The sequence below is a fragment of the Platichthys flesus genome, chromosome 14, assembly GCF_949316205.1.
Source record: "Platichthys flesus chromosome 14, fPlaFle2.1, whole genome shotgun sequence".
Taxonomy (NCBI): Eukaryota; Metazoa; Chordata; class Actinopteri; order Pleuronectiformes; family Pleuronectidae; genus Platichthys; species Platichthys flesus.
The window spans coordinates 3,815,098-3,838,433 of NC_084958.1; the positions used below are offsets into that span (position 1 = coordinate 3,815,098).

Sequence of the window (23,336 nt, forward strand, 5' to 3'; positions counted from 1 at the left end):
CCTTCGTACCAGGAAGCCCCAAAGGAACCCAGCAGGAATTTCACAAGTTATCTTTGTCCTCAAGGATAAATAGAAAAAAAAAATGCCATGTCAACAGGAGCAGGCCAAGGGGACTTGCATCAGCTATCTTTTATGTAAATGTCTATAGTACAGGTCACAGCGATATGAGTTTGTTTCAATGCAAAACATGACAAATGTTTTGCATTGTGTTTTAACTTTTCAAAAATTATATAGATATATATTATTATTGATAGTGTTAGTTTTTGTAGTTCTCAGGACTCAGGATTGCAATCAACGGACAAGGCACATATTTGCAGAATAGAGAGTTCAATCCAAATTGCAGGCAGTAAGTAGGAATATAATTGGGAACACTGACTGGAAACAAAAATGGGATTGAAAGAAACCCTACGCCTTTCCTGTTAGCCTGGTACATGTGACATCCCAAGCAAACTTGACCTCAAAACCACTCTTTTTACACATTTATTAAAGGATCGACACCTGCCTAGTGCTTTTGAACGGTATAAGTATTGGTGCTGCTGCTGCAAAGACAGCTTTCCATTTTCAAAAAATTCAGAGAATTGACTATGGACTTTACCCGCAATTGGCCTTTCACACATACACAGCGGGAGGATCTCTGCACACATGCGTTCACAACAACAGCAACAAATCCTCCGCATTCATCAGGCGAGAGGTGGAGCAGCCGGGTGCAGCAGGCAGAGGCAAGAAGAAACGTGTAAACTGCAGTGATCACACCAATTTTTCACAGGGAGATATCTGTTTTTGTTATTTTCAGCTTACTGTCTCTTTCAATGATGATAATGTTGCAAGATTATATTATCATATTTACAAATTATCTAAATTTGTAGACTTTCTCCAAAACACAGCAAATGTTCAAGTATAAATACAACATAATGGTACCTCAGTTGCAAAAAACAAATCAACTCATAATTTAAGGCTTATTAATTAAAGCCTTAAATATATATGTATATGCCGTTCTGTTATTACTTATCAGTGGTACCCATTAATGGCTGCTTTTCTGTGCTATGTTTTAGTTTCACCCAATATCTTTTAAACTCTACACCCACTATGGCATTATATGCACTATTAGCCATTTCTACATTATGGAAATCCCTTAGTAAAAATGTTGGCTAGTCTATACAAAGGATTGCTCCCCTTCCACATCCAACCCCCCGTATCTGTGGAGTGAGTGAGCTTCGGAGATTGCAGCCACATTAGCTTCTTATAACAGTTTATCTATTTGAACTGTCTTAATACTAGTCAAGTGAATAAATGCTTGACTTTAGATCAGAGAGAATTGTTGCAAAACAATATTATTTAGGTGGAAAAAAAAAATCCCGGTTCAAGCAGGTCACCGACCTATAAAGACAAGGAAACTATGCCATGTGACCAGTGTTAGACGAAGGGTGTAGACCGTATTGTTGCCAGAGATGACTGATAACAAAAGAAATCTCACAGCTGTGACCTTGGCCCGTCTTGCCTTTCTGACAACAGCTGCCGCTCTTTATTCTCCCTCTTGAAATGTATTTCACACTCTATCACTTGTCAGATGATTGTGGAAATTTAGCGGTTGACATTTTTTAATGCCCATTAATCCTCCTCGTGGGGTAGCTGAGTTTATTTAGTTAGAAAATACAGGTACAGTTTGTGATAAACCTGCACAGATTAAGAATCACTATAGTGGACAAGGGGATTTCTCCCCAATTTAAATTATGCCCCTCAAGGTGTTATTGTTTGTTGTCATACCTACAAACTTTTTACTTGCTTAAAATTCCATAATTGGGTTAATTTCATTGTAGTTGAAATAATTAATAAAATTTGTTTTACTTCTATGTAACTTAGGAAGAAGATGATTAATTGATTGACCATAGCCTCCCTGCTCCCTCGCTTCCTGCCTCCCCCATTTTTGTCATTGTCTAGTCTGGCCTTGTTCTCAAGGTTAGAGCAACAAATAGCAGCACTGGGCTCTCCCCAATTTGGAGAATGCCTTTTGTGAAAGGCAACCTGGATGCCATTTCTCTGATATTCATCCCCATATTTGGTTCACTTAGAACCTTTATTAATGGAGAGGACACCCGGTGCAGCCACTGGATCCATCATTTCACTTGATACAGGTTGACGGTTAAAGGTAAGGGAAAAGCCCACTTAAGTGAGGAAGTGCTGTTTGATGTGAGTGACGATTTTGTTTAGGGTTTGTTTAAGTTATTCTGAACTATATTTAGATAGTATGTGCTGCCAATTGAGTTGGGGGAGGGGGGTATTAATACAATAATGTATATACTGGATTCATCTTTATTAAATAATCACATAATAATCTTTTGTGTGTTTGTGTTCTGTCTATGTTGTACAAATAGCACAGTTCCTAAATTCCTGGAGAGAAACACCTCGGGTAAGAGTCACAGCTCCATATTTATGTCGCAGTGGGGTATTTTTTAATGATGTAATACAACAATAACTAATCCAATTATTTTTGAATCATCAAGCTTTTCTGCTGCAAACATGCACGTGTCAGCAAAACATAACAGAAGACCTGGGATATTCTGTTTTAACCATTAGATTGCATTACATTTCATTAAGATGACGCTTTAATCCAAAGCGTCATAAGTAAGTGCCATTTAAGTGCTACTAAAATTGTTAGTTTCAAAAGTTGTTAGTTTATTATTATTATTGTTTATTTTATTTATTTATTCAAGGTATAGTCAGAAGAGGTAGGTTTTTAGTTTTTGGCGGAAGATGTATAGACTTTCTGATGTCCGGCTGTCAATGGGGAGCTCATTCCACCATTTAGGAGCCAGGACAGCAAACAATCGTGATTTTGATGAGTGTTTAGCTTGTAGTGAGGGAGCAACGAGTCGATTAGCCGAAGCAGAGCGGAGTGAACGAGCTGGGGTGTAACATTTGTCCATGTTCTGTATGTAGACTGGACCTGATCAATTCACAGCATAGTAAGCAAGTACTAGTGTTTTTCTTACTCTTGTTGAGGGTTAAGGGCAGAGGATGTACGACCTTGTTAAAGCCCTATGAGACAAATTACAATTTGTGAATATGGGCCATACAATTAAAATTTGATTGATTGATTGAATGATATTCTCAATAGGTTGAAAAATGGGAGATGCTGTCATGGCAGAATTTGGGCTTGCTGCTTCTTATCTGAGAAAGTCGGATAAGGAGCGGCTAGAGGCCCAGACTCGAATATTTGACATGAAGAAGGAGTGCTTCGTTCCTGACGCTGAGGTTGAGTACGTCAAGGCTTCTGTCACCAGTCGTGACGGTGACAAAGTCACTGCTCAGACTGAATTTGGAAAGGTAGTTTCATCGTATCAGTTCAGTTCAAATACATACTAATACAAGTCTGGATTTTTGTTTTAAAGTGAGTTATCTCTTTCTGCAGACTGTCACTGTGAAGGAGTGTGATGTTCACCCTCAGAACCCGCCGAAGTTCGATAAAATTGAAGACATGGCGATGTTCACCTTCCTCCATGAGCCCGCTGTGCTGTTCAACCTCAAAGAGCGTTACGCAGCATGGATGATCTATGTGAGTTGGACGCTTTGAAAACAACATTTAATGGGTATAGAGTGTATCCCTTACCTAGTGTATACAACTTCAGCCTTGTATCATTAACTGACTAACTCTCTCTCTCTCTCTCTCTCTCTCTCTCTCTCTTTTATTCTCATAGACCTACTCTGGACTGTTCTGTGTGACTGTCAACCCCTACAAGGCGCTGCCAGTCTACAACAAAGAAGTGGTTGCTGCCTACAGAGGAAAGAAGAGGAGTGAAGCTCCTCCTCATATCTTCTCCATCTCCGACAATGCCTACCAGTACATGCTGGCAGGTACATTAACCATCAGCGTCTTTGATTATTAAGTTCTGTCATTGTGTCACTTTAGCTGATATTTTGATCATTTCTTCTGCTGACAGACAGAGAAAACCAGTCAATCCTTATCACGTAAGTCTCAGCCAACAGACAACTCCTCAATAAATAAGGGTGATCATTCTTGGTTCAAAACTTTCTATTTCTCCTCTCAATAGTGGAGAATCTGGTGCTGGAAAGACTGTAAACACCAAACGTGTCATTCAGTACTTTGCGAGCATTGCAGCTGCGCCAAGTGGGAAGAAAGATGCAGCTTCTGAGAAGAAGGTTTGTACTACATCACCATATCTTTATAGTATACTACAAAAATATGGATCAGTTGGCAGTAAACCTTAAGTCTTGCCCTAATGGAACAAATTCAGGGTACCCTGGAGGATCAAATCATCCAGGCTAATCCAGCTCTGGAGGCCTTTGGTAATGCCAAGACCATCAGGAATGACAACTCCTCTAGATTTGTGAGTTTCTGTGTGACTGCAGTGAATTCAGTTTATTATCATGAATTTAACATGTTATTTGTTAAATATAAACAAGCACTACTTTTCCTCTTAGGGTAAATTCATCAGAATTCATTTTGACAACCGAGGAAAGCTTGCCTCTGCCGACATTGAGACTTGTGAGTAAAATTAAATCTGTCCATACATCGATTCTTTAAACCTCATGTCTTTAAAACGGTAATGCAGCGCTGAACCCAATCCCAACTTGTGAGAGGCAGGATACACTATTGACAGTATTCCATACTATCACAGAGCTAACATATGTGTTACACTCTGATTCGAAAGGGGATTTCAGCCTATACATGGTAACAACACATCCACTGTTATGCCCATGTAAACTACATGATGGTCCTAAAATGAACAACCTCCAGTCTACTTGCTGCCTCTCTAACCTGAATAGGGGCATGTTACAGAGAATTTGTGTACAACCCTATAAATCTAACATAACATAACATATTCTATAATAACAGACCTTTTGGAAAAGTCTCGTGTGACCTACCAGCTCAAAGCTGAGAGGGACTACCATATTTTCTACCAGATCTTGTCACAGAAAAAACCCGAACTTATGGGTAAGTGCTCCACACAATTGTGATATGTGGTTGTTACTGCATCACACATTGTAGTGAAAATAAATATCTAATATCTTGTCAAACATCTTTTTAGACATGCTGCTCATCACCAACAACCCCTATGACTACGCCTTCATCTCCCAAGGAGAGACAACAGTAGCATCTATCAATGATGCTGAAGAGCTGATGGCCACTGATGTGAGCTTTGATTCAACAAATAATGATTTGTCAAACAACATTTGTTAACAATAACAAGAAGGGTATACCAGAATGACATTTATATTTTTTTAATTAGGAAGCCTTTGATGTGCTGGGCTTCACTCAAGAAGAGAAGAACAGTATTTACAAGCTGACTGGTGCCATTATGCATCATGGCAACATGAAGTTTAAGCAAAAGCAGCGAGAGGAGCAGGCTGAGGCGGATGGCACTGAGGGTAAGAGGCTTGTTTTTTGGCAGAAAGCTAATTTATCGAACTTGTATGTTCAGGATACATGTATGCAGAATACATTAATAAACAACAAATCATAATTATTTCCATAGAATGTCACAATTAGAGTTGCTAAAAATTATATTTTCTGTTGGTTATAATTTATAGGAGACAAGATTGCACAGAACACATGTCGGTTTAAGAGGTAGAACTGCATGACATGATTACCTGTCTTCACTCCCTCAGTTGCTGACAAAGTCGCATATCTTATGGGCCTTAATTCTGCTGACCTAATCAAAGGTCTCTGCCACCCAAGGGTTAAAGTAGGAAACGAGTGGGTCACCAAGGGACAAAATGTCGCTCAGGTAAAGAGTTGAAAGGGACCTTTTGATGATAGTTTCTTTCATGCATTAATTATAAGTGTAATTTAAAGAAATCCCTAACTTATTTCCCTAAGGTGAGCTATTCTATTAGTGCGCTGGCCAAGTCAGTGTATGAAAAGATGTTTCTGTGGATGGTGGTGAGGATCAACCAATCCCTGGACACAAAACAGCCCCGCCAGTATTTTATTGGTGTACTGGACATTGCTGGATTTGAAATCTTTGATGTGAGTTTGAAATGGAAGCTGATCAACTCTACCAACAGTTTTGTTTAATGTACATTCACCTGAGGTAATGCTAACTATGAATGTCATTACAGTACAACACGTTTGAGCAGCTGTGCATCAACTTCACCAATGAAAAACTGCAACAGTTTTTCAACCACCACATGTTTGTGCTGGAGCAGGAAGAGTACAAGAAAGAGGGCATTGAATGGACTTTTATTGATTTTGGTATGGATTTGCAGGCCTGTATTGACCTCATTGAAAAGGTGCGATTTTTATTTTATTTGGGAATTAAAATGTATCTACATGATAAAATCACATAACCCATGAAAATGCATGTGTGTTTTAAACTAAACATAGCTGATATTGCTTGTCAAAATTGTCTTTACTTTCTTTATCATATTCTCATCAGCCCATGGGTATCATGTCGATCCTTGAAGAGGAGTGCATGTTCCCTAAAGCTTCTGATGCCACCTTCAAAGCTAAGCTCTATGACAACCATCTGGGGAAATCTGCCAACTTCCAGAAGCCCAGAGTTATCAAAGGAAAACCAGAGGCTCATTTCTCCCTGATGCACTACGCTGGCACTGTTGATTACAACATCAATAACTGGCTGGTGAAGAACAAGGATCCCCTGAATGAGACTGTTGTCTCTCTTTTCCAGAAGTCTAACCTTAAACTTTTATCCATCCTTTTTGTTGGGTATGCGGGAGCTGATTCAGGTATGTTGAAACACACAGAGGCCCAGGTTCAATTCGGAACCTGTGCTCTCATATCATAAATAAAGGCTATAAAAAATACATACAAAAATAAATCATTATATGGATTCAATAAATATCAAAGTTTTTGATGACTGGATTTAACAGATTGATTTTATTTACTATAGTTCAGGAAAAAGCCAAAGGTAGCAAGAAGAAAGGTTCATCCTTCCAGACTGTATCGGCTTTGCACAGGGTAAATTATTTCTCTTCGATTTAAATCTTCAAACAATTCTTACTGCTCTGATCTTGACAAAGCGTGATTATGCACACATTGTATTGTATGCAGGAGCGAAACTATTGTTTAACCGCTGAGAAAAAGTGATGTCTACAGTGACACAGTCTTAGACTATCCTTAACCAAGCACTGTGTAAAACATACTTTTGAATGGCTATGACATCTATTAAATTTAATTGTTCCGACAAATCCTACAGGAGAACTTGAACAAGCTAATGACCAACTTGAGGTCTACTCACCCCCACTTTGTACGCTGCATCATCCCCAATGAGACCAAGACTCCTGGGGCCATGGAGAACCCCCTGGTGATGCACCAGCTGCGCTGTAACGGTGTTCTGGAAGGCATCAGGATCTGCAGAAAGGGTTTCCCCAACAGGATCCTCTATGGAGATTTCAAACAGAGGTTTGGATGTTACTAACAAGCACCAATAACAATAAAAACAGTCTTGTGAGACTGTTGGGCATCACTATTTCTTTACTGACATCCAAAACATTGTATCAATTCTATTTGTGTCAAAGATATCGTATTTTGAACCCTAATGCCATTCCTGAGGGACAGTTCATTGACAACAAGAAGGCTGCCGAGAAACTGCTGGGATCGCTGGATATTGACCACAACCAGTACAAACTGGGGCACACTAAGGTCAGTATGTTCATTGCTGATTAAAAGAAAATGCGTTTCGCATAACAGATATGTTATTTGATATATATTTATCTAGATAGAGTAATAAATACTGTAGGTAGAAAGAATTTCATTTACACAGGCAATACACATTCCATATAGAAACATACAGGACACACATCCACCAAAACACATTTGTGCTCCTGGACTGGATCTGTATGTTGGTTTCAGCGATGCACTTTGGCTGCAATGTCACAAAGGAAAAAACGTTTACCAAAACAGATCCTTCTGGATTTTCAAGCCCTGTATCTGTGACTTCTTTATCTACAAATTTGCATACTATGCAGTGTCTCTGGTGGGACAATTATTGCATATTTGTGATGAGCTGACCAAAGCTGAGTTTATTGTCAGTAATCAGTCCAAAATATTTTCAATTTGAATCTTCCTCTTTGAAAAAGGTGTTCTTCAAAGCTGGATTGCTGGGTCAGCTGGAGGAGATGCGCGATGACCGACTAGCACTTATCATCACTGGTATTCAAGCCCGCTCAAGAGGACTTCTAGCAAGAATTGAATTCCAGAAGATTGTTGAACGCAGGTAACTGCTCACAGATTGTCCCAACTTTGTCAGTCAAGTTAAGTCAAAGGAAATATATTCATAAAGCCCAAAATCACAAATCTTTATCTTGGTGCTTATACAATCTACACAGAATATCACACTCGCTTCTTAGACCAACAATTCGGATATGGTAAGGCTCCACCAAGAACACTAAGCAACCTCTCAAAAAGGGAAAACAAATCCCCTGACCAAACACATTACCCTGATATACAATTTTTTTTCCATCTAACAAACTCAAACCAAGCTGCCATTGCGATAGACATCAAACAAAGGACAGCATTGTGAGAGGTACACATTTATTTTCGTATAGACTGTACTTTGTGCATTCAGGTTAGCACTGGGTTTTCCTTGTTTGGAGGGAATTACGAACAATGACAATCTGTTATCCGCAGGGATGCGATCTTTGTGATCCAATGGAACATCCGCGCCTTCATGGGGGTCAAGAATTGGCCCTGGATGAAGATGTATTTCAAAATCAAGCCTCTATTGAAGTCAGCAGAGAATGAGAAGGAGATGGCCAACATGAAGGAAGAGTTCACCAAACTGAAAGAGGCCTATGCAAAATCTGAAGCCCGCAAGAAGGAACTTGAGGAAAAAATGGTCTCTCTTCTCCAAGAGAAGAATGACCTGCAGCTCCAAGTTCAATCTGTATGTTTAGAATCTTTGAGTATAAAAAATACTTTAAAATAAGACCAAGTTTCGTGTAAATCTAATATATAATGTAAATCTTTGCTATGTTAAATATAACAGGAGCAAGATAATCTGTCTGATGCTGAGGAAAGATGTGAAGGGCTGATCAAAAGCAAAATTCAGCTGGAGGCAAAAGCCAAGGAGCTGACAGAGAGGCTGGATGACGAGGAGGAGATGAACGCTGAACTGACAGCAAAGAAGAGGAAGCTGGAGGACGAGTGCTCTGAGTTAAAGAAAGACATTGATGACTTAGAGTTAACTCTGGCAAAAGTGGAGAAAGAGAAGCATGCCACTGAGAACAAGGTACCACAAACACTAATAACAATAAAATTACTCTGTGTCCTAAATATGATCTTTGATGAGTCCTTGATGAAAATGTCTCCTGGCTAAAGGTGAAGAACCTGGTTGAGGAGATGGCAGCTCAGGATGAAATCATTGCTAAGCTGACAAAGGAAAAGAAAGCCTTACAGGAGGCTCATCAGCAAACACTGGATGACCTGCAGAGTGAAGAGGACAAAGTCAACACTCTGACCAAGGCCAAGGCCAAGCTGGAGCAGCAAGTGGATGATGTAAGAATTAAATGATCAGGTGGATTTTATATTAATGATAACATTTTTTATAAAAATATATTTATTACAACCTACAGCTCGAAGGATCCCTAGAGCAGGAGAAGAAAGTCCGGATGGATCTTGAGAGAGCAAAGCGTAAGCTTGAAGGAGACCTGAAGTTAGCTCTAGAAAGTGTCATGGACCTGGAAAATGACAAACAGCAACTTGAAGAGAAGCTGAAAAAGTAATTTAAGATGTGCAATTTTTAAAACACTTCTCAAACTATTTTTCAGCTAATACATTTCCATTTTTTTTTTTCATCTACAGGAAAGACTTTGAAATCAGCCAGCTCAATAGCAAAATAGAGGATGAACAGGTGATGAGTGCCCAGCTCCAGAAAAAAATAAAGGAGTTGCAGGTATGATTTTAGACAGGATAAAGAAAGCTGAGTTAACTACTGCATAAATGTTACAACCTTCTGTCCAATCTTACATCTCTATCAAATAGAAATTCATATATATGGATTTAATTTTATTTTGGACTAGGCCCGTATTGAAGAGCTTGAGGAAGAGCTTGAGGCAGAGCGAGCTGCCCGAGCCAAGGTGGAGAAGCAGAGAGCAGACTTGGCCAGAGAGCTGGAGGAGATCAGTGAGAGGCTGGAGGAGGCCGGTGGAGCAACATCTGTCCAGATTGAGATGAACAAGAAGAGGGAGGCTGAGTTCCTGAAACTGCGCAGAGACCTTGAAGAGGCCACTCTGCATCATGAAGCCACTGCTGCATCACTCAGGAAAAAACAAGCTGACAGTGTTGCTGACCTGGGAGAGCAGATAGACAACCTGCAGAGAGTCAAGCAGAAACTGGAGAAGGAGAAGAGTGAGCTCAGACTGGAGCTGGATGACGTGGTGTCCAATATGGAAAATATTGTGAAGGCTAAGGTAGAGTACTTTGAAGTGCTTAGCACTGTCTCCTCATAGCAAGAAGGTTATTTGTTTAGGCCTATATGTGTGGAGTTTGTATGTCCTCCCCATGTCTTGGTGGCTTTTGCAAAGGTACTCTAGTGTTCTCCAACAGTTCATAGACATGCAGATTTGGGTTAGGTCATTTAGAGACTTCAAATTGACATTGAGTTTTTGCATCGATAGTGTTTGTCTTAGTATGTAAGCACTGGGATTTACAGGTGACCTGTCCAGAATGTACCCAGCCTTTCATCCAATGTCAGCTCAAGTTCCCCTCTGACAGGATGAGAAGATAATGAATGGATGGTGTCCATAAAATACAGTTTTCACTAGTCTCTTTTGTTTTTAGAATAATTTGGAGAAAATGTGCAGGTCCCTGGAAGACCAGATGAATGAATACAAAACAAAGTCAGAAGAAGGACAGCGTACCATCAATGACTTCACCATGCAGAAAGCAAAGCTTCAAACTGAGAATGGTATGCATTTGATTTGAATCACTGATTTGGGGGGATGGTATGAAGTACTGATTTGATCCTTTTGTCAAAATCAGCTGAATTTACACGGCAGCTTGAGGATAAAGATTCCCTGGTGTCTCAGCTCACCAGAGGAAAACAGTCCTACACTCAGCAAGTTGAAGACCTTAAAAGACAATTGGAAGAAGAAATGAAGGTAGGAAAATATATTTGTGAGACATCACTGAGTGCAGTTGGTATAAGAGAAAAATTAATTCATGTTTTATTTCAGGCCAAGAATGCATTAGCCCATGCAGTGCAGTCCTCTCGCCACGACTGTGACCTGCTAAGGGAGCAGTATGAGGAGGAGCAGGAGGCCAAGGCTGAACTGCAGCGCAGCTTGTCCAAGGCCAACTCTGAGGTGGCTCAGTGGAGAACTAAGTACGAAACTGATGCCATCCAGAGGACCGAGGAGCTGGAGGAGGCCAAGTGAGTCAAACATATTTCTACTTCCAACAATTCAGCAAAGTTTAAAACCAACTAACCCTGAATGAATTCTGTTGTTCTCCAGAAAAAAGCTGGCTCAGCGTCTGCAGGATGCTGAGGAGGCTGTTGAGGCAGTGAATGCTAAATGTTCCTCTCTGGAGAAGACCAAGCACAGACTGCAGAATGAGATTGAAGATCTCATGGTGGATGTGGAGAGGTCTAATGCTGCTGCTGCTGCTCTGGACAAGAAGCAAAGAAACTTTGACAAGGTAGATTTTAAATTTCACGCAGTCATTTTAATTCCTGAGGATGAATTTAAAAATAATGACACATAAACACACATATTTTAGGTCTTGGCAGAATGGAAGCAGAAGTATGAGGAGTCTCAGTGTGAGCTGGAGAGCTCTCAGAAGGAAGCCAGGTCTCTGAGCACTGAGCTCTTCAAACTGAAGAACTCCTATGAGGAGTCTCTTGATCATCTGGAGACCCTGAAGAGAGAGAACAAGAATCTCCAGGGTAAGATTTAACACCATCTTACACTTCTTTCTGTTCTATTGACTAAACAACTGAAAATCTTGTGTTTTGTTTCTCAGAGGAAATATCCGACCTCACTCAACAAATTGGTGAGAGTGGAAAGAGTATTCACGAGCTTGAGAAGATTCGAAAACAGCTGGAACAAGAGAAGTCAGAGATACAAACAGCTCTGGAGGAAGCAGAGGCACGTTGAATCTATTTGGTTAAGACCCCTAAAGATCTTTATGTGTCCACAACAAGTAAAATCCACAAATTGAAATGTAACATCTTGTTGTTTTTTAGGCCACATTGGAGCATGAGGAGGGTAAGATACTCAGGGCCCAGCTTGAGTTCAATCAGGTGAAAGCTGATATCGAGCGCAAGCTCGCGGAGAAAGATGAAGAGATGGAGCAAGCAAAGAGAAACCAACAGAGAACTGTGGACACTCTTCAGAGCTCTCTTGAGGCTGAGATACGCAGCAGAAATGAGGCCATGCGTCTGAAGAAGAAGATGGAGGGAGACCTTAATGAGATGGAGATCCAGCTCAGCCAGGCCAACAGGCAGGCCGCTGAGGCCCAGAAACAACTCAAGGCAGTTCATTCACAACTGAAGGTAAATATGTTATTCAGACAAAAAGTACACTTTTGATACATTGGATGATATTTTCCCTTGAATTAAATTGCTTAACACTTAAACGCTATGCATTTCAGGATGCTCAGCTCCAGCTTGATGACTCTCTGAGATTCAATGAAGATATGAAGGAAAACATGGCTATGGTTGAGAGACGCAATAACCTGCTTCAGGCTGAAGTGGAAGAGCTGAGAGCTGCTCTGGAGCAAACTGAAAGATGTCGCAAACTTGCTGAGCAAGAGCTGATGGATGTTAGTGAGAGGGTGCAGCTACTACACTCACAGGTAAGATACACTAGTTGTACCTGGCACGGTTCTTTGTTATTACTGTTAACATATTCAAGAAATCTATTATGTTATTGTTTATACAACCAGAACACTAGTCTGCTCAACCATAAGAAGAAGCTGGAGGCCGATACGTCCCAGCTTCAAACTGAAGTGGATGACGCAGTGCAGGAGTCCAGAAATGCAGAGGAAAAGGCCAAGAAGGCCATAACTGATGCAGCCATGATGGCAGAGGAGCTGAAGAAAGAGCAGGACACCAGCTCTCACCTGGAGCGTATGAAGAAGAACATGGAGCAAACCATCAAAGACCTGCAGCACCGTCTGGATGAAGCTGAACAGATCGCCATGAAGGGAGGCAAGAAGCAGGTGCAGAAGCTCGAGGCCAGGGTGAGTGTCAATAATTTCTAAGAAATCTGATTTGATCTTGAGAAAATGAACAATTAATTGACTCATTTGATAGATTGTTAGTATAATATAAATTATAATATAATGTGCCCTCACATTGAAGAAGTTTATGCAAAACTGTATCCAGCCCCAACCCAAATGCAGTAACTAAATCTTCATGTCCATTGCATTATCAGATCAGAGAACTAGAAAATGAACTGGAGGCTGAACAAAGAAAGTCAAGCGATTCTGTCAAGGGGATACGAAAATATGAAAGAAAAACCAAAGAGTTGACCTATCAGGTAATTTTCAATTAATTTACAAAATTGTGGAACACTGAAGATACAAATTTTGTCCAAAGTAAATAGTTTTGCTCTTCATTGTTTTCAGTCAGAAGAGGATCGTAAGAATCTTGCCCGTCTGCAAGATCTGGTGGACAAACTTCAGCTGAAGGTGAAATCCTACAAGAGAGCTTCAGAGGAGGCTGTAAGTTATCCAAGTATTCTGGATGATGTCATTTAAAGTAAATACACCAATCCAAGTCCACTGCATGTTAGTCTATCATCAATGCCATGTTTTTTTTGCTTTTCATTACAGTTAATGGTTTGTATTAATAAAGCGTTTTTCTAGTCTTGATTACCAAAACTTTACACAACAGTTTTGCCATTTACCTATTCACACAAACCTTTTTAACTTAAGGGGCAATTCAGGGTTCAGTAGTTTACCTAAAGTCACTTTGGCATGCAGATAGGGTAGACTGGGATCAAACTGCTGACATTCTGGTTGGAAGACAACCGCTCTACCCCTCAGGCACAGCCATCCAAAAGTAAAAACTACTTTGTAGACCTTGGATATATGGCCATTACAATATCAACCTCCATGGAATTACTATTCTTGCCATCTAAATATATATTTATGTACAAGTTTATTATATATTTAGTGGTCTCAGGTGGTGTCAATACAGAAGCTACATTATTTTTACCAAAAGACATTAGTCACTGACAAGGATGTCGTCTGTCTTTCTTATAGGAGGAACAGGCCAACAACAATCTAACCAAGTCCCGCAAGATTCAACATGAGCTTGATGAAGCTGAAGAGAGAGCTGACATCGCTGAATCTCAGGTCAACAAGCTGCGTGCCAAGAGCCGCGATGTGGGGTCAAAGGTGTGTTGGATTTGCTTTGCTTTTTTTGTGTTGGTAACCCTAATAAAGTTGTTGCCATCTAGATGATATATCATCATTAAAATATCCAAAATATATGTAACAATATATCTACACACACACACACACACACACACACGTATTCATAAATACTAACATACATGTTTTTTATTTCTGTGTCATGCCAATGCATTTGTCCAATCCCCTTCTGGGATACAAGTTACCTCTTATGTACGTCTTAGAAAACACCAGCAAAATGGTGCAGTAATTACATGCTTCTCAAAAAAATTGTTTTAATTTGGCATCTTGGAAGATTTGTTCGATACTCTAATTGTCTTTTTTTCTCTCTCTTTATTTAGAAAGGCGTCGGTGGGGAGTAAAGCTTGATTGGCTTGATCCTTGTATCTGAGGCATCTGGTGTCTCCCTAAGCATGTTGATTGTTCAGTAGAATAAATGTATCTGCATCTCAACCAGTGTCTTGTATTTTATTAGTAATTTTATCATGTTCACATACAGTACAGTTGGGGCTGCTTTGGCTCAGGGGGTAGAGCAGGTTGTCCTCTAGCCAGAAGGTTGGCAGTTCTATCTCCATAACACCGTCTGAAGTGTCCTTGGGCAAGACATTGAACCCTGAATTTGCCCCAATTGACGGCACTGTATGAACAATGTGTTATAGAGGAACATAGAGGCACTGTTTGAATCGGTTTGAATGGGTGAATGACAACACTACTGTAAAACAATTAGAGTGGCCATAAAGACTAGAAAGCACTATATGAATACGGACAGAACATTAAATAAAACGTAAAGTTAGTGTTGACAGTTCAAATACATTTAGTTAAATTTAGCATCTAGCTAGCAATTAATATAACGTACATGAAATAATGAAGAATGTAAAACATACCTTCTTATTTAACTAGCAAGATAAACTTGACAGCTATACACAAACAGCGTGTTTTCTGTGCAAATAGTGAATAAATAAAAAATGTGAGTTTGATTTTGTAGGGCAGACACTTAAGCAAGTATTAATATTCCCTTTCTTAAAGCTTGGGCCATAGTCTCTGACAACATAAGTTAAACTAGTGCGCTGCCTATTCTAAACTTGCCTGTTTGCTCAGCCTGTGGTGAGGCTTCAGAGTTACCTCAGAATTATTTCATGCCATTAGCAAGTCCTCTTCAAACAAACCTATAATAGTGCTGGACTTTTTATGAAGAGCATTTTATAAATAATCTAAGGTGTAAAGTGAAGTTACAAAACTTGAGATCATCATTCCGATTAAATATGCAATAAAGATTTTATAATCAATATTTTTCGGAAAATGGAACAGAATTGGCTTTATTACTGTTGGCGTGTGTGGCTTTTTATATAAGTTTGAATTATTTACTTATAATAATAATTATTATTTCATAAATTGCATTTCAGGTATTTAAGAGGTCTGTTAAGCAATCGATACAATCGTAAGACGCAAGTTCACAACTTTTCAAAATAAAAGCTCTATGATACTGCTATGTATGAAGGATTTTAGCATCGCAACAAACTTTGTGGTCTTACTTTGAAGAGAAATTGGCAAATGAGGAGGGATTCTGTGAATGCTGGGGCCATTATGGAGATCTGCACACGTCATGGGTCAGTCCATCTGTGTCAGTTTCTCCATCCGATTAGGGAAATAAAATATTCAAATAATCAAACTGATCTGTTGACCACTGCTATAGTTTACCCAAGGACATAGATGACATGTTTCATACGGTTCAAAGAGCTGGCCAAATGAGAAGGCTGCTAAATATAAAGATCCATGTGGTATGCCTGTACATGAACAGATAGTACTTATGGAATATATCCACATTCACATGTTATGATATAATCATGACATCTTTATACATAGATTAAGTGTATGATTATTGACCTATTAACATGTTACAGTGCACAATACATATATTATATGGTATTATATAATAGTATAAAACCCCATGATTTTTTAGAAAAGAAAAGACAAATATAAAATATTGAAGGAATTTAAAATAAAAAAATTGTAAAGATCATATTTGGCTTGGGCAAAGCTTTACATTAATTGCTCAGAATTGAAAAAAGTTTTTGGGCTACAAAAACAGCATGTTGGACAGTTGTTGGCTTGCTAACCTTTCTCCTATCTTATCTCATTATCCTCACTTTTTAAGCATACAGCTCAAGCAACATTATAAATAATATCACTCTAGTTGGACATAGTGTGAGTAGATTTCACAAAAACTATAGATAGTACATATTTTATGTGCATAAATTGCAGATTATATCTTTCAAATGATTCCACATAATGAAAAACATATAAGTCAAACCCTACCTTGTTGTCTTAATGTTGAATCTTATTCAGCTGAAAAAAATTTCAATCTGTAGGAAGCTGTGAGATCTGAGAGCAAATGCACCAACCCTTAACTACTTCATTGTCTGAGTGGAGGCCAGGAGAAATAGCAAGACAAGAGAAGAACATATGGAGGCAGGGTCCAACACTTAGCACCTTCTCAAGTGACCATCAGTAACTAACAAGTATTCTAACAATAGCATCCTCATCTAAAAGCAGTGTTGACTCAGATTTCAGACTTAAGAGGGACAAGGCAGCTCACATCTTCTCTTGTGTGCACATGTGATTGCACAAGTTGGAGGTATAAGGTCTGTGGACAGCTGGGAATGAGACCTCTGACGGTGAGCTGACTGCTCCACTCATGCCTGGAATAGACTGCAGCTAAGTGAAGGAGCTCACAAACTTGGTATAAAGGCAAACCCACCTTTCAACAGTACACAGGTCGACTTTATGGAGGACAATCAAAAAAACATATTGTTGCTGCCCCGGCTAAGCAGGTACATTTTGTTATGTATTCGAGGGCAGATCTACACATTCTGTCCATTGCCAATACTTATAAATTTAAATTCATCTCTTCAAATCAACAAAATGCCTGTTGGTATGTAGGTCAATCAATCAATCAATAAAATTGTATTTGTATCGCCCATATTCATAAATCACAATGTCTCATAGGGTTTTAAAAAGGTGTGCAATCCTCTTTCATTAACCCTCAACAAGAGTAAGGAAAAACTATTAAACCTTTCATCAAACCCTTTTAACAGGATAAAGAGAATGTAGAAACCTCAGAGAGATCCACATGTGAGGGATCCCTCTCCCAGGACGGACAGAAGAGCAGTAGATGTCAGGTGTAAAGGAGAACATCATCAAGATAAAGGTTTTAGCAGCATTGATAAGGGTTAAACATTTTGAAGCATATCTGAAGGTCAATGAATTGATGGATCATTGTCAGTAATGTTCAGGTATCTGAGGAGAAATAATATGTATCAAGCAGTATATTGTAATCTTAACCCATGGGCAGCAGCCAGCAAGATAATGATCCACCATCAAGATTGGATGCCACTGTAATCCACCGTCATTGTCCACCGCCGCCATTAGGATCCATTATCAGATGCCAACACGATACAGAATCCACCATTATTATCACATCAGCCAGCACGATACAGAATCGACCATACTGGATCCACCATTACGATCTCTGATACGTGATCCACAGATCGTAATCCATGATTTGGCCACAGCCGTGGCCATGGACTCCAGGGAAGAAGTCAAGTCAGTAATATGTTTTGATGAGATATGAATTTCTTTGATGTGATAACGATTGAGAAAAGGAAGGAGAAGCTGGAAAGAGAAGATCCGTGTATCATGTGTCCCCCGACCTTCTAGACGAGGGGTAGGCAACCATTACTATCAAAAGAGCCATTTTGCCCCCTCTTCCCCCAAATGAAGTTTGTGTGGAGCTGCAAAACATATTTGATAACACAGCTATAACACAGAGAGTTATACTATATAAATATATATATATATATATCAACATAATTAATCAAGCTCTGGAGGCCATGGAGGAGGATGATGTAGAGTATGTAGTAGAAATGATGGAAAGAATGAGGATCCTCAAAGAGATGATAAAGGTGGTAGAGAGCAACCAAAGAAGCCGCTTTGCTGAGACGATTCCTCAGCAAAAGAACCAGGAAAACATATTCTCGCTCTGAACACTGAACCCTAACACTTCATCCTTCCTGCTGTTGATCAGTCCTTCTCCCTCAATCCCCCTTAGCTGCTCCTCACTTTCAATGTGACATTGTGAAATGGCAGTCTTCTCCTATAGTTCAGAAGTTTCTTCTTTCTTCTTTATGTTCTCATGTCATGTGGGTTTGTCACACACAGCAGCGGGGCAAGCAAAGGGGTTGCTGGGGAATTTTCTCTGCTTTAATAGACTGCCTAATAAGACGGGTGTGTATTAAAGATGATTTTGGACAGGGAGGTATGTCACCTGGTGTTTGATTGTAACATGATTGTAACAGCGAGTTGGCTGCCTGAACTAGCTCGCAGGCATTGCTCCATTTCTACCAGTGAAGAAAGTGAACTCGGTGCCATGGGTGGACTTCGACCTAACACAAGAGCTTCGTCCGCAATCGGAACAGTGGAGAAGTGATCTAGCACAACTAGATAATGTCACCATATAATTTGGAAAGGTCCCAAAGAAAGATTTGCATAATTTCTCCGATGCTAGCCTGAAGGGTTATGGTCAGTGCTCATACTTGAGGCTTCGAAACCAAGTTGGAAATATAGTACTAATGAAAGAAGAGGACGTGCACAGGGATGAATGGAGATTGGATAGGGTTTCTGAAACCACCTCCTAAAAAAGACGGATTGTTGAGGAGGGTTAAGGTCCACCACGGCCACAAGAAACTGTGTGAAAAAGGAGAATGTCGCCACAGGATGTTTTTGTTTATAAAGGTTTTCTACCTTCTTACTTATATATGTAAGGTCATTTTTAGTTATGGGTTACTTGCATTGGGGTTACATTCGTATTGTAAACTGTATACAGTTCCATTGTCTACTCATGATTGGTTGGAGTGTAAATTACTCTTATAAAGTTGTATTAGTTGTTATGCTGTAAGTGGTCAAATGTACTATTTTTTTATCAAGATGCTAATGTTGTGTTGTGAAAAGGAAATGCTTAGCTTGCTGCTTTATAATGTTATGCTAATACTATAGTTCAGCCTTTCATCAGCCTTTTGATAAGGATCTACGTAAGTAAATGTTTTTCATTCATGCCAGCATGTAAAGTTAAATGAAACTTATTTATGTTTATACTTGCAAGAGCTTGTTTGTGTTTTATATGTTCCATTGCTCTTTGATTGGTTGTGAAGGAGAAGAGACTCAATTCATGTTAGAAAAAATAAGGCTAACGGTTTAATATCAATGAACGCCTCTGGAAACATCAGTAAGCTTCACAATCGTTGGGCTGGGGTTCACTACAATTTGTAGTTCACTTCAATTTGTTCACTACTAACATTTGCATTGTTCTATGATACATGTCTACAAAACAAGGCAACATTTTTTTCTGGCATTTTCTGACAAGGGATAAGTTTGAAATATTGCAAGGAGAAATGTAACAGTCAGGAGCAACCTCAGTGAGCTGTTAAAAAAAGAGGTGCAGTCAACAGGCCACACATCTCCATTTTCTCAGCCAGGCAACCAATTATTTTCTCTCTGTGCTACTGTTAACAGACTTTTCATCTTCAACATGAAATCAGATCCCAGCTGAACACATAATGATGGGGAAGGGACAATTTGGGACTGATGTCTTTATTAAAACAATTACATAGTTCCTTAACTGTCATTGTCAGGGCCCTCATGCCCCATCATACCATAATCTTAGTGCCATCATACTGATTTTCAAATGTTTTCTCCGGTGATTTTGCTTAATTTGATCAAAATGTATCTGATTCAAGCATCCCAGCGTCACTTTCCCCGGCGCCATTGTGATCCGGCGAAATCTTCTGGATTCCCTACATCTTCGACAATGCAAGACTAGGGTTGGATTAGTCGATTTTCCTCTGACTCTGCATAAAGACTGTTGTTATTGGCGGAATATCGGACTGCCTGCAAGAGTTGAAAAGCCCCCTTTCGCCAAAATTCTTCACAACAACTTTAGTTTTCTTTGTTTACATCCGAATCATGACCAAGCGCGAGCTGTACCCAAAGCCTGATATTCAGAAGTGTTTCTGTATTTTTTGTGGCTTCTTCCGTGGCAAGCATTCTGGGTGAAAAACCCTAAAAACGTCAGAAGCTGCAGGACAACATGATCGTCGAGGGGGAGGGTGGGAACCCAATGCTAATGACGGGCATTGCTAAGTCCGAGGCTAGGGGACCTCAGGCAAAATCACCGTTGACAAACAAGGAACCGAGCAGATTGAAGTCCAACAATAATGCTTCAGACCCAGAAGCAGTCAACGAGGTCTTCTCTGAGAAGAAATCGGAAAGCAGAGATCAAAACTCAGGTACAATGAAATGTTTGCAATCCTGTATTTTTAAAGATCGATCAGATGGATGGCATGCATCATTTTCATAGTTTAAGATTTTTATGCATGTCTTTTTTCTAAAGCCCTTTTATACATCTATTTATTTTCCCCATGATCTTAGCAAGAAAGTAAGGCCTTAACACTTGCTGATAGATTTCAGCAGGTTGTTGCAATTTGTTGGTAGTTTCATTTATAAGATCAATACTAACATACCTTTACGTTTTAGGGGGAGCCAAATGCGATCTCTTTCGTTACAAATATTTTTATAACAATGCAGAGGGATTCAACCCTTGAATTCCATGAACAAGGTGTAAACATTTCACACTTGTCCCTGCGGTGAAATGTTGAATGGATTCAAACTTTGCAATGTAATTGTGCTGGCAGAAGATGTGAAATGTTTTAGATGCTTGGAACTTTTCCCTGTTCTTCAAAATTGTTTACCTGTCTTATGTGTGCATTCAATTTCACTTGGTTAGGGATATTGTAAATCTTAAATTGGTACCAGATTCGTCGCTAAGATTTTTATGCATACTTTATTTTTTTTTGTATTTCCAAGCACAAAATTGTTTACCTGTCTTATGTGTGCATTCAATTTCACTTGGTTAGGGATATTGCAAATCTTAAATTGGTACCAGATTCGTCGCTAAGATTTTTATGCAAACTTTATTTTTTTTGTATTTCCAAGCACAAAATTGGGTGAAACCCGAGGTGGTAGGATAACACATAAAGACTGTAGTCTCTATATGTTACCCAGTTGTGCAATCAATAAACTTGTTGTATATATAAGGATCTTGGATTTGACATTTTTTATGTCTTCTTAGTTTATAATTTTAGGTATGATTCAAGGCTGAAGTCGGAGGAAATTATCTCCATTTGTATTTGAAAAAGCCTATTAGAGATCCGGAAGGGTGGCAACCAAAGGGAACAACACCATCATAATTCGGAGAACCCTGATTGTAATGATGTTTTGGACAGTGTGAACTTCAAGCTGGATATGCTGTTATTTTCTCTCCTGCTTTCATTTTTTTAGGTTGTTTAGAGGAGCGCATTTGTGTGTGTCAAATAACTTTATCAGGCTCTGTAAACTAATTTTGGGAAATCTATGCCAATCTAACAAATGAAGCAAAAAAAAACAAAGCCTTTAATCACCAACCCCTTAAAACTGAATGCTATAATGTGACTAATGTTCATATTCACATTAAAAAGATTCCATTTGGTAATCTGTTGCATTGTTTCAAGTAGTGGTATAATTTCTTCTAAGTAAAACGCATTTTTAAACTGAATTTATTCTTTGTCTGGTAAATTGACAGGTGGCAGCAATCAATATTTTTTTCTATCAAATTTCCATCCTTTGACTTTGATCTAAAGGACATCACTCCCTGAGAATTTGTTTGATGTTATTATTCTTTATGCCTTTGATGTGCAATGAAATTAGGGTTTATAATCTTCCCCCAACGAAAATGTATCATACATCAAACGAGTCACATTTTTCTGAAGATGGATGAGTAGAAATCTCAGTATGAATAGGAATAAAGTTACCCCAAGCAAAGGACTTCTTCCCTTGTCCAATCAAGCCTTCCATGCAAGAAAAAAAGGGAAAGAGTGGAAATCGACCAAAACTTGTTTTGCAGAGCCACCAACAGTCAACCAACAGAATTCAATACGTCTCCAAGAAGAACTTGACTCCTTGATGAAGCTGGATGAAATGAATATCCCAAGAATACATAAAGGGATCTCCATCCAGGACAGAAGTGAGACAAAGAAGATTCAGAAGAAAACTAAATCTCAAAAGAGGTCTCTGAACATTTCGGCCAATGTTGTAATTGGATTTCCACTCCTTAGACCTGAAGTGAAAAGGAAAGAGCAGTCTCCACTAAATAAAAAAAAGGAAGTTGTGCATTGCCTTCCATTTGCGGCATGTCAGGAAACAAAGGCCACAAACATATCTGTCCTGCGGACGGAGCCAGCAGTGACAATTGAAGACCAAACTGTCCTGAGACAAGAGTCAGCAAGGACAATTGAAGACCAGACTGTCCTGAGGAAAGAGTCAGCAGAGACAATTGAAGACCAGACTGTCCTGAGGATGGAGGAAGAAGCAAAAGTGTCTCAGACTCCATCTCAACAGGCAGAGGCATCGACTTCTCAGTTCACAGGAACACAGTCTGCTCGGTCAGCTGAAGACCTTTCTGCACAGACACAGACAGAGGCAACTGCACTTGTGTCTGCATCTGTGCCTCAGTCTGTATGTGGAAGGGGGATTGATTTGACAACGCAGGACCTCTTTATACCTGAACAAGAGATGAATTGGCTCTTGTATGAGAAGGACATAAGGATCCACTTTCTGGTACAAGAAAACTATGACCTCATTGGAAGGGCACAGAATGTTAAGCAAGAAATAACTCGTATTTGTGCAATTAAAAGGAACATAGGGTTGCGACTTGCAGAACAGAGGATGCTTGAGTCGAATGCTTACCAAAAGCTCAGAGATTGTGAGAGAACTTTCCAAACTGAAAGAGAGAAAGCAATTGAGGCAGAGACATGCCTGGCCAGAGAGATTGAGGAAACATCCAAAATTAAAACCGCACTGGTCCAAGCCCAGGACCAACTAGAAAATTCGAGATGTCTGTGGGAGC

At 39.5% G+C, this 23,336-nt stretch overlaps 1 protein-coding gene across 1 annotated transcript; it reads left to right on the forward strand.

Moving 5' to 3' along the window:
• The first annotated feature begins 2,082 nt into the window (after positions 1-2,082).
• Positions 2,083-14,794, forward strand: LOC133969054 (myosin-7-like). Its single transcript, XM_062405382.1, has 39 exons — positions 2,083-2,146; positions 2,373-2,407; positions 3,116-3,324; positions 3,410-3,553; positions 3,696-3,852; positions 3,939-3,966; positions 4,050-4,158; positions 4,254-4,346; positions 4,441-4,504; positions 4,856-4,954; positions 5,049-5,152; positions 5,250-5,388; positions 5,629-5,747; positions 5,840-5,989; positions 6,082-6,252; positions 6,399-6,708; positions 6,873-6,940; positions 7,179-7,384; positions 7,501-7,624; positions 8,062-8,198; positions 8,612-8,867; positions 8,970-9,212; positions 9,302-9,478; positions 9,556-9,701; positions 9,785-9,875; positions 10,003-10,392; positions 10,763-10,889; positions 10,964-11,082; positions 11,158-11,354; positions 11,437-11,620; positions 11,702-11,867; positions 11,945-12,069; positions 12,168-12,476; positions 12,575-12,778; positions 12,869-13,165; positions 13,360-13,464; positions 13,553-13,648; positions 14,192-14,326; positions 14,683-14,794. The coding sequence occupies exons 3-39, from the start codon at positions 3,124-3,126 to the stop codon at positions 14,701-14,703; spliced, it is 5,811 nt and encodes a 1,936-aa protein (XP_062261366.1). The 5' UTR covers positions 2,083-2,146; positions 2,373-2,407; positions 3,116-3,123; the 3' UTR covers positions 14,704-14,794.
• The last annotated feature ends 8,542 nt before the right edge of the window (positions 14,795-23,336 follow it).

Bases quoted from the DNA above. Each gene is read 5' to 3' on its own strand.
- LOC133969054 (XM_062405382.1), top strand. From the start codon at position 3,124: ATGGGAGATGCTGTCATGGCAGAATTTGGGCTTGCTGCTTCTTATCTG. The intron at 5,153-5,249 runs GTGAGCTTTGAT...TTTTTTAATTAG, and splicing joins AAGAGCTGATGGCCACTGAT to GAAGCCTTTGATGTGCTGGG. The intron at 6,709-6,872 runs GTATGTTGAAAC...TATTTACTATAG, and splicing joins GTATGCGGGAGCTGATTCAG to TTCAGGAAAAAGCCAAAGGT.